Below are 11,360 nucleotides of genomic sequence, written 5' to 3'. Positions count from 1 at the left end.
CCGTGCCTTTTTTTGGGGAATTCCGGGGCAGGTCCCCCCTCCCCACGCTGTCCCCGTGTCCCCTCAGGGGGTGTCCCCAAATAAAGGGCAGTGACCAGCAGTGGGTGTCGCCCGTGGGCGGCGTTTTGGGGGATTTTTGGAGGGATCCGGGGGATTTCATGGGATGGAGGGAATGGGGGGGGGAATTCCAGGTCAGGAGAATTCCCGCAGGAATTGGGCGTGGAAGCGGCGGAGGAGCAGCAGCGCCCGCTCCAGCGCCGGCGCTGGCAGCAGCAGGGACAGCCTGGGGACAGCGGGAGGGGGCTGGGACCTTCCGGGGACATCCCGGAATTCCAGCATCCCGAAATCCCGACATCCCGAAATCCCAGTGTCCCAAAATCCCGAAATCCCAAAATCCTGAAATCCCAGTGTCCCGAAATCCCAGCATTCCAACATCCAACAACCCAACACCCCAAAATTCCAGCACCCAACATCCCAAAATCCCAAACCCCAACATCCCAAAATCCCAATATCCAACATCCCAACGTGCCAAAATCCCAACACCCAAACACCCCAATTCCAACATCCCAAAATCCCAACATCCAACTCCAACATTCCAAAATCCCAACATCCCCAAATCCACCATCCCAAAATCCCAACATCTCAACACCCAACATCCCTAAATCCCAACATCCCTAAATTCAACATCCAACACCCAACATTCAACATCCTGAAATCCCAACATCCGATATCCCAAAATCCCTAATCCCAATATCCCACATTACACATCCCAACATCCCAAAATCCCGACATCCAACGCCCCAAAATCCCAACATCCAACATCCCAAAATTCCAACATCCCAAAATCCAACATCCCAAAATGCCAACATCCAACAATCCCAACATCCAACACCCAACTCCAACATTCCAAAATCCCAACACCCAAAATCCCGATACCCAACATCTCAAAACCCCAAAATCCCACCATCCAAACATCCCAACTCCCAACATCCCAATATCCCAAAATCCCAAATCCCAACACCCATCATCAAAATCCACCATCCCAAAATCCCAACATCCCAACGTCCAACAATCCCAGTATCCAAGATACCAAATCCCAAATCCCAACATCCCAACATCCAACACCTGACATCCTAAAATCCCAATATCCAAAATCCAACATCCCAAAATCCCAATGACCGACACCCAACATTCAATGCTCAAAATCCAACACCCAGCATCCCAACACCCCAAAATCCCACATCCAACATCCCAAAATCCCACATCCAACATCCCAAAATCCCACATCCAACACCCAGCTCCAACATCCCAAATTCCCAACATCCCAACATCCCAAAACCCCCAAATCCCAACACCCAACTCCGACATCCAACACCCAAATTCCCAAAATCCCAACACCCCAAATCCCACAACGTCCCAAAATCCCAGCACCCCAAATCCCACAACACCCGACGTCCCAAAATCCCAACTCCCAACATCCCAAAATCCCAATTCCCCACCCCCACCCCCCCCGCAGTGTCCCCCCCGTGTCCCCCCCGTACCCCAGGTGGCCGCTGTCCCCCCCCATCCCGAAGTGGCTCCCCGGGGCCACCACCAGCCCCGTGGCCTCCTGCAGCTTCCGGCAGAAGAAGACGTCGGGCTCCAGGCCCAGCGCCTGCGGAGGGGACGGAGCGGCTGGGACAGCGGGGGGACAGCGGGGTGGCCCTTGTCCCCTGGGTGTCCCCAGGGTGTCCCTTGTCCCCAGGGTGTCCTGGGCATCCATGATGTCCAGTGGCCTGGAGACCCCCGTGTCCCCAGGGTGTCCCTTGTCCCCAGGGTGTCCTGGGCATCCCCGTGTCCCCAAGGTGTCCCTTGTCCCCAGGGTGTCCTGGGCATCCCCGTGTCCCCAAGGTGTCCCTTGTCCCCAGGGTGTCCCTTGTCCCCAGGGTGTCCTGGGCACCCCCATGTCCCCAGGGTGTCCCTTGTCCCCTGGGTGTCCCCAGGGTGTCCCGTTGTCCCCAGGGTGTCCCACACCAGAAGGTTCCCATCCCCCCCACAGTGTCCCCTGTCCCTGCGGTGCCTCCTGTCCCCAGGGTGCCCCATTCCCCCTGGCCCCAGGGCCACCTGTGCTCCCATCATGTCCCATCTCCCACACGGCCGCTGGCCCCAGGACACCCCGCACATCAAGATGTCCCCAAGATGTCCCCAAGATGTCCCCGAGGGTGCCCCGTGCTCCGGCAGGTCCCGAGTCCCCAGGGTGTCCCCTGTGCCCAGGATGTGCCACACCCCGGAATCCCTGGAGTGTCCCCTGTGCCCAGGACATCCCATGGGGACAGTGACCCTGGAGAGCCCCATGTCCCCAGGGTGTCCCCAGGGTGTCCCATGTCCCCAGGGTGTCCCTTATCCCCAGGGTGGTCCCTTATCCCCAGGTATCCCGTGTCCCCAGGGTGCCCCATATCCCCAGGGTGCCCCATATCCCCAGGGTATCCCGTGTCCCCAGGGTGTCCCCAGGGTGCCCCATATCCCCAGGGTGTCCCGTATCCCCAGGGTGCCCCATATCCCCAGGGTATCCCGTGTCCCCAGGGTGTCCCATATCCCCAGGGTGTCCCGTGTCCCCAGGGTGTCCCCAGGGTGTCCCGTGTCCCCAGGGTGTCCCATATCCCCAGGGTGCCCCATATCCCCAGGGTGTCCCATATCCCCAGGGTGTCCCGTGTCCCCAGCGTGTCCCCAGGGTGTCCCATATCCCCAGGGTGTCCCATATCCCCAGCGTGTCCCCAGGGTGTCCCATGTCCCATCCCAGAGGGATCCCCACAATCCCACCGTGTCCCCTCACCCTGCCGTGGCTCCTGTCCCCGGCAGTCCCCGTGTCCCCAGCACTCCCCACCCCGCAGGGCCGTGTCCCCGTTCCCGCTGGGCCCCCATTCCCAGCCCCTCTCCCGTCCCCCCGGGGTGTCCCTGTCCCCTCCCGGGGCTCACCCGGGCCTGGCTCCGGGCGCGGGGCGGGATCCGGATGCGGGGGAAGGCGCGGGGACCCCCGGCCAGGGGCTGGCACCGGATCCCGGGGGCCCGGCCCAGCTCCTCCTGCAGCCGCCGGGCGTTGGCGGCCAAATCCCGGCACAGATCCCGGCGGTGCTGGGCGGGAGCGACAGCCGGGGTTGGGATCATGGGATCATGGGATCATGGGATCATGGGATGGGATGGGATGGGATGGGATGGGATGGGATGGGATGGGAATGGGATGGGATGGGATGGGATGGGATGGGATGGGATGGGATGGGATGGGAATGGGATGGGATGGGATGGGATGGGATGGGATGGGATGGGATGGGATGGGATGGGATGGGATGCGATGGGGATGAGGAATGGGATGGGATGGGATTAGGATGGGATTGGGACTGGGATAGGACTGGGATTGGGACGGGGATGGGGATTGGGACAGGGATCGGAATTGGGATTGGGACTGGGATAGGACTGGGATTGGGACGGGGATCGGGATTCTGATTGGGATTGGGACTGGGATAGGACTGGGATTGGGACTGGGATAGGACTGGGATTGGGCCGGATCGCCACCCCGCACCTCCTCCATGGCTGCGCTGGCGGGATCCCGGTGCCCGGGCGGCTCCATGGCCACATCCAGCATCACCTGGCCCAGGATCGGGGGATACACGGAGAGCCCCCAGGTGTAGAACCCCCGCAGGACGCTCCGCTCGATGTTCACCAGCTCCAGGAATCCCGCCCGGAATCCTCCCCTGGGAGACAGCTCGGTGGGAATCGAGCGGAATTCCGGACGGGATTTGGGATTTTTGGGAATTCCCACTCACCCCGCGATCCCTTTGGACAGGGAGTAGAAGGAGACGAGCTGGACGCTGGTGGCCAGCGGGGCCCCCAGCTCGGCCAGGACGCGCTTGAAGGACAGGAAGGGGCGCTCCGGGGCGAAGGCTCGTTCCTGATGCACCTGCGGGATCGGGATCGGGATCGGGATGGGGGCTTCGGGATTGGGGGTGGATTCATCCCCCCCAAAAAATTCCCACCTCCTCTTCCCGGCGCCCACCTCGTCCGCCAGCAGCAGCAGGGGCTCCTCGGCCGCCAGGCGGACGATGCTCTCCATGTCCGGCCGGCTCAGCACGTGGCCTGCGGGACGGGGAGAGAGGGAAACTGAGGCACGGGATGGGGCGGGAAGGAGCGGAGTTCATCGGGAAACGGAGGCACGCGATGGGAATAACAGGATCCCAAAGGGAAACGGAGGCACGGGATGGGTTTAAGGATCCCAAAGGGAAACTGAGGCACGGGATGGGGCGGGAAGGAGCGGAGTTCATCGGGAAACGGAGGCACGGGATGGGAATAGCAGGATCCCAAAGGGAAACTGAGGCACGGGATGGAAATAACTGGATCCTAAATGGAAACTGAGGCACGGGATGGGTTTAAGGATCCCAAATGGAAACTGAGGCACGGGATGGGAATAACCTGATCCTAAAGGGCAACTGAGGCACGGGGTGCGACTGGAGTTCATTGGGAAACTGAGGCACGGGATGGAAATAATGGGATCCCCCCCAGGGAAACTGAGGCACAGGATGGGTTAAAGGATCCCAAATGGAAACTGAGGCCCGGGTTGGGTTTCAGGATCCCAAAGGGAAACTGAGGCACGGGATGGGAATAACTGGATCCCACAGGGAAACTGAGGCACGGGATGGGAATAACCTGATCCCAAAGGGAAACTGAGGCACGGGATGGAAATAACTGGATCCCAAAGGGAAACTGAGGCACGGGATGGGTTTCAGGATCCCCCAGGGAAACTGAGGCACGGGATGGGAATAACAGGATCCCAAAGGGAAACTGAGGCACGGGATGGGAATAACTGGATCCTAAATGGAAACTCAGGCACGGGATGGGTTTAAGGATCCCAAAGGGAAACTGAGGCATGGGATGGGAATAACTGGATCCTAAAGGGCAACTGAGGCACGGAGTAGGGGGGAGTGACTGGAGTTCATTGGGAAACTGAGGCACGGGATGGAAATAATGGGATTCCAAAGGGAAACTGAGGCACGGGATGGGTTAAAGGATCCCAAAGGGAAACTGAGGCACGGGATGGGAATAACAGGATCCCAAAGGGAAACTGAGGCACGGGATGGGAATAACTGGATCCCAAAGGGAAACTGAGGCATGGGATGGGAATAACTGGATCCCAAATGGAAATTGAGACATGGGAGGAGAATAACAGGATCCCAAATGGAAACTGAGGCACGGGATGGGAATAACTGGATCCCAAAGGGAAACTGAGGCACGGGATGGGAATAACTGGATCCCAAAGGGAAACTGAGGCACGGGATGGGTTTTAGGATCCCAAAGGGAAACTGAGGCACGGGATGGGTTTCAGGATCCCAAAGGGCAACTGAGGCATGGGATGGGTTTAAGGATCCCAAAGGGAAACTGAGGCATGGGATGGGTTTCAGGATCCCAAAGGGAAACTGAGGCACGAGATGGGTTTCAGGATCCCCCAGGGAAACTGAGGCACGGGATGGGAATAACTTGATCCCAAAGGGAAACTGAGGCACGGGATGGGTTTCAGGATCCCAAAGGGAAACTGAGGCACGGGATGGGAATAACAGGATCCCAAAGGGAAACTGAGGCACGAGATGGGTTTCAGGATCCCCCAGGGAAACTGAGGCACGGGATGGGAATAACCTGATCCCAAAGGGAAACTGAGGCACGGGATGGGTTTCAGGATCCCAAAGGGAAACTGAGGCACGGGATGGGAATAACTGGATCCCAAAGGGAAACTGAGGCACGGGATGGGAATAACTGGATCCCAAAGGGAAACTGAGGCACGGGATGGGAATAACTGGATCCCAAAGGGAAACTGAGGCACGGGCCGGGTCGAAGCCCAGACTCACCCGTGGGGTCCCCGGGGTTGACCACCCACAGCACCTTGGGGTGGCAGCGGCTCCGCGCTTCCCGCACTTCCCGGCGCAGCGCGGCCACGTCCACGGCCCAGCCCCGGGATTCATCCAGAGGGTACGGAACGGGCACGGCCCCCGCCAGCCCCGCGGCCGCCGCGCACAGCGGGGGGCCCGGCACCGGCACCAGGACCCCCGTGGGCAGCGCCGAGCCCGGACACACCACCAGGGACAGCACGTCCTGAGTGGGAACGGGATAATGGGATAACGGGATAACGGGGTAATGGGATGATGGGATAATGGGATAATGGGGTAATGGGATAACGGGATAATGGGGTAATGGGATAATGGGATAATGGGACAACGGGATAACGGGATAATGGGATAATGGGGTAATGGGATGATGGGATGGGATTTGGATGGAATTGGGATGGGGATGGGTGGGGTGGGATGGGATAATGGGATGCAATGAGATGGGACGGGATGGGGATGCAATGAGTTGGGATGGGATGGGATGAGGATGGAGAAGGGATGGGATAATGGGATAAAGGGACGATGGGATGGGATGGGATGGGATGGGATGGGATGGGACGGGATTTATGGCATAGGGATGGGATGGGATGGGATGGGATTTATGGGGCGGGAATGGGATGGGATGGGATGGGATGGGATGGGATGGGATGGGATGGGGTGGGATGGGATGGGATGGGATGGGATGGGATGGGATGGGATTTATGGGGCGGGAATGGGATGGGATGGGATGGGATGGGATGGGATGGGATGGGATGGGATGGGATGGGATGGGATGGGATGGGATGGGATGGGATGGGATGGGATGGGATTTATGGGGCAAGAATGGGATGGGATGGGATGGGATGGGATTTATGGGATGGGATGGGATGGGATGGGATGGGATGGGATGGGATGGGATGGGATGGGATGGGATTTAAGGGGCGGGAATGGGATTTATGGGGTGGGGATGGGATGGGATGGGATGGGATGGGATGGGATGGGATGGGATGGGATGGGATGGGATGGGACGGGATGGGATTTAACGGGGCGGGAATGGGATGGGATGGGATGGGATGGGATGGGATGGGATGGGATGGGATGGGATGGGATGGGATGGGATGGGATGGGATGGGATGGGATGGGACGGGATGGGATGGGATTTAACGGGGCGGGAATGGGATGGGATGGGATGGGATGGGATGGGATGGGATGGGATGGGACGGGACGGGACGGGATGGGATGGGATGGGATGGGATGGGATGGGATGGGATGGGATGGGACGGGATGGGATGGGACGGGATGGGATGGGACGGGACGGGACGGGATGGGATGGGATGGGATGGGATGGGATGGGATGGGATGGGACGGGATGGGATTTACGGGGCGGGAATGGGATGGGATGGCCGTAGGAGCGCCGCGGCGGTGGCCGCAGCGTCGCCGTTGTCCCCAGGGCCACCCGCGGCGTTCCCGCGGCTCCCTCGCTCACCACCACGGCGGCCGCGGTGCCGGCGCAGGGGACGACGTTCCTGGGGTCGCGGGCGCCGCCGCCGTCGCGGTGCGCCAGGAACCGCGCCGCGCGCTCGGCCACCGCGCCCGTCACGTACTCCAGGTTGTAGGCGCCTGCGGAGCGGGCGCTGTCCCTGGATTTGTCCGTGGCCCGGCATCTCTCCCGTCATGGGATCTGCCCTTGGATCTGGTGACTCCCCCTATCCCATTTCCCATATCCCGTTCCCACCCCATATCCCATATCCCACATCCCATATTCCCATTCCCCACATCCCATTCCCCATATCCCTCATCCCATATTCCCATTCCCCACATCCCATTCCCCATATCCCACATCCCATATTCCCACCCCATTCCCCACATCCCATTCCCCATATCCCATTCCCATTCCCTACCCCATTCTCCATATCCCATATGCCATTCCCCATATCCCATTCCCACCCTTTTCCCCATTTCCCATTCCCAGTATCCCATTCTTCATATCCCATATCCCATTCCCCATATCCTGTATCCCATTCCCCATATCCCGTATCCCATTCCCCACCCCATATCCCATTCCCCATATCCCTTATCCCATTCCCCACACCCCATTCCCCATATCCCATTCCCAATATCCCATTCCCACCCCATATCACATCGTCCACATCCTGTATCCCGTTCCCCATATCCCATTCCCTGCATCCCATTCCCCATATCCCATTCCCCATTTCCCATTCCCAGTATCCCATTCCTCATATCCCATATCCTGTATCCCATTCCCCACCCCATATCTCATCTCTCATATCCCTTATCCCATTCCCCACACCCCATTCCCCACATCCCATATCCCATTCCCCATATCCCAACTCCCATTCCCCACACCCCATTCCCCATATCCCATATCCCATTCCCCATATCCCAACTCCCATTCCCCACACCCCATTCCCCACATCCCATATCCCATTCCCCATATCCCTTATCCCATTCCCCACACCCCATTCCCCATATCCCTTTCCCCATATCCCTTATCCCATTCCCCACACTCCATTCCCCATATCCCACACCCCATTCCCCATATCCCATATCCCATTCCCCATATCCCATATCCCATATCCCTTATCCCATTCCCCACACCCCATTCCCCATATCCCTTTCCCCATATTCCTTATCCCATTCCCCACACCCCATTCCCCATATCCCACACCCCATTCCCCATATCCCATATCCCATATCCCATATCCCTTTCCCCATATCCCTTATCCCATTCCCCACACTCCATTCCCCATATCCCACACCCCATTCCCCATATCCCATATCCCATATCCCATTCCCCATATCCCTTATCCCATTCCCCACACCCCATTCTCCATTCCCCATATCCCATATCCCATATCCCATATCCCATATCCCATTCCCCATATCCCTTATCCCATTCCCCACACCCCATTCTCCATTCCCCATATCCCATACCCCATACCCCATATCCCATACCCCATACCCCATATCCCATATCCCATATCCCATATCCCATATCCCATTCCCCACCTGGGCTCCCTCCCATCAGCTCCCTCAGGATCTGTCTCGCGTGTTCCTTGGCACTTTCGGGAATGTCCTCGCGCTCCAGGAGCTCGGGGTAGGCGCAGATGGCGGCCACCTGCGGTGACACCGCTGTCCCCAAGCTCCCCGTATCCCATTTCCCCCCAAATCCCGAGCATTCCCCCGGGATATTCCCGCGGGATGTTCCCCTTACCTGCCGCAGGAACGCGGGCACCTGGCGGCCCTCGGTGTCCTCGGGGTGGCACTGGGTGACATCGGGGACGGGCGTGGGGACACCAGAGGGGTCACCCCGCTGTCACCTCCCTGTCCCCAAATCCCAGGGATGCGTCCGGGGGGGACACAGGGACATGAGGGGTGGGGGTGGCTTTGGGGTTACCGGGGATGGGGACCTTGTGGGGGTCTGGGTGGTCGTGGGGGACCCCTGGGACTGTGGGAATCCTGGGATTCTGTGGATCCCGCGGATCCTTGGGTGTCCCCTGGGTGTCCCCTGGGTGTCCCCTGGGTGTCCCCGGGGGTCTCACCGGTGCCAGCTCCTCCTCGATGCCACCTCCCCCATCCCACCGCAGTGTCACCGGAGCCAGGGGGACCCCGGTGCCCCCCGAAGTGCCAAGGGCCGCCATGGCCGGAGCGGGATCGGGATCTTTGGGAAGTGCAGTCTGGGGGAGGGGGCCGGGTTAATGTTTGGGGTTCCGGGTTAATGTTTAGGGGTCCGGGTTAATCATTAGGGTCGTGCCGGGGTCCTGACCCCGCTCCCGCCGCGTGCCACCGGTGACACGGGGACACCGAGGTGGCCTGGGCACAGCGGGGTCCCCTGCCCAGTGCCCACCCTGCCCAGTGCCCCCCTCATTCCCAGGGCATCATCCCGGCCCCAATTCCCACCCAGTTCCCCCCAGTATCCCTTTCCCAACCCCAATTCCCTGTCCCACTTCCCACCCCATTCCCAGGTCACTTCCTGCCCCATTCCCACCCCATTCCCCTCATTATCCCTTTCCCAGCCCCAATTCCCTGTCCCACTTCCCACCCCATTCCCCTCATTATCCCTTTCCCAGCCCCAATTCCCACCCCTTTCTCCCCCATTCCCACCCATTATCCCTTTCCCAGCCCCATTTCCCTTTCCCACTTCCCACCCCATTCCCAAGGCACCCCTGCCCAATTCCCACCCCATTCCCCCCATTATCCCTTTTCCAACCCCAGTTCCCAGTCCCAGTGTCCCCCTCTGTGCCCAGGTGATCCCGCTTCCCAATTCCCATCCCTTTCCCACCCAGTATCCCTTTTCCAGCCCCAATTAATTCCCTGCCCCAGTTCCCTCCCAATTCCCAGACCAACCCCTACTCCATTTCTCCCATTATCCCTTTTCCAACCCCTTTTCCCTATCCCACCTCCCACCCCATTCCCAGAGCAAACTCTGCCCCATTCCCACCCATCTCCCCCATTATCCCTTTTCCAACCCCATTCCCGCCCCATTCCCTCCCCATTTCCCCCATTATCCCCTTTCCAACCCCAATTCCCTTTCCCAGTTCCCACCCCATTCCCTGATCACCCCCTGCCCCAATTCCCTCCCAATTCCCTTCCCATTTCCCCCATTATTCCTTTTCCAACCCCAATTCCCTTTCCCAGTTCCCACCCCATTCCCTGATCACCCCCTGCCCCAATTCCCTCCCCATTTCCCCCATTATCCCTTTTCCAACCCCAATTCCCTTTCCCAGTTCCCACCCCATTCCCTGATCACCCCCTGCCCCAATTCCCTCCTAGTTTCCCCCATTATCCCTTTTCCAACCCCAATTCCCTTTCCCAGTTCCCACCCCATTCCCTGATCACCCCCTGCCCCAATTCCCTCCCCATTTCCCCCATTATCCCTTTTCCAACCCCAATTCCCTTTCCCAGTTCCCACCCCATTCCCTGATCACCCCCTGCCCCAATTCCCTCCCAGTTTCCCCCATTATCCCTTTTCCAACCCCTTTTCCCTGTCCCAATTCCCGCTCCTGTCCCGTCCCCGTCCCTTCCCTGTCACCTCCCCCTGGCGCTTCGCCACCGCCGCCGTCACCGCCTCGGCCATGGCGGCCGCCGAGGGGACACCGGGGGCCTTGGGGACAGCGGTGCCACCACCCCCTGGGCCACCGCCTGGGCCACCGCCTGTGCCACCGCCTGTGCCACCGCCTGGGCCACCCCTTGTGCCACCGCCTGGGCCACCCCCTGGGCCACCCCCTGGGCCACCGCCTGGGCCACCCCCTGGGCCACCGCCTGGGCCACCCCCTGGGCCACCCCTTGTGCCACCCCCTGGGCCACCCCTGGAATGCGGCGGCGACGACGCTCAGGCCATGGGCCGGGATCCGCTTCCCGTCCTGCGCCAGGTACCGGGAATGTCCCCCTCGTGTCCCCCCAGATCCCCCCGGGAATGTCCCACCGGGAATGTCCCCCCAGGTCCCATTGGGA

At 60.1% G+C, this 11,360-nt stretch overlaps 2 protein-coding genes across 3 annotated transcripts in view; one reads left to right on the top strand and one right to left on the bottom strand.

The window, feature by feature from the left end:
- Positions 1-101: 101 nt before the first annotated feature.
- Positions 102-11,075, bottom strand: LOC138105529 (alanine aminotransferase 1-like). 2 transcript variants are annotated; one of them, XM_069005623.1, is made up of 12 exons: positions 10,939-11,075; positions 9,449-9,583; positions 9,121-9,171; positions 8,916-9,024; positions 7,372-7,505; positions 5,871-6,114; positions 4,031-4,110; positions 3,801-3,934; positions 3,557-3,728; positions 2,956-3,111; positions 1,542-1,654; positions 102-283 (listed from the first exon to the last, which is right to left on the bottom strand). In XM_069005623.1, exons 1-12 carry the CDS (start codon positions 10,981-10,983, stop codon positions 193-195), a joined length of 1,464 nt encoding a protein of 487 aa, XP_068861724.1. In that variant the 5' UTR covers positions 10,984-11,075; the 3' UTR covers positions 102-192. The 2 variants fall into 2 exon arrangements, with proteins under 2 accessions (XP_068861724.1, XP_068861725.1); XM_069005624.1 differs by lacking the exon at positions 10,939-11,075 and adding an exon at positions 10,883-10,900.
- The window catches only part of LOC138105316 (alanine aminotransferase 1-like), a 17,237-nt gene continuing 16,858 nt past the window's right edge, over positions 10,982-11,360 (top strand). Inside the window, exon 1 of the mRNA XM_069005113.1 lies at positions 10,982-11,278. Coding sequence (XP_068861214.1) covers positions 10,982-11,278 — 297 coding nt within the window. The remainder of the gene's footprint in view (positions 11,279-11,360) is intronic.

Source organism: Aphelocoma coerulescens, chromosome 2 (genome assembly GCF_041296385.1).
Source record: "Aphelocoma coerulescens isolate FSJ_1873_10779 chromosome 2, UR_Acoe_1.0, whole genome shotgun sequence".
NCBI classification, from domain to species: Eukaryota; Metazoa; Chordata; class Aves; order Passeriformes; family Corvidae; genus Aphelocoma; species Aphelocoma coerulescens.
Note: the sequence above shows the minus strand (reverse complement) of the source record. Positions and strands in the feature narration are given on the sequence as shown.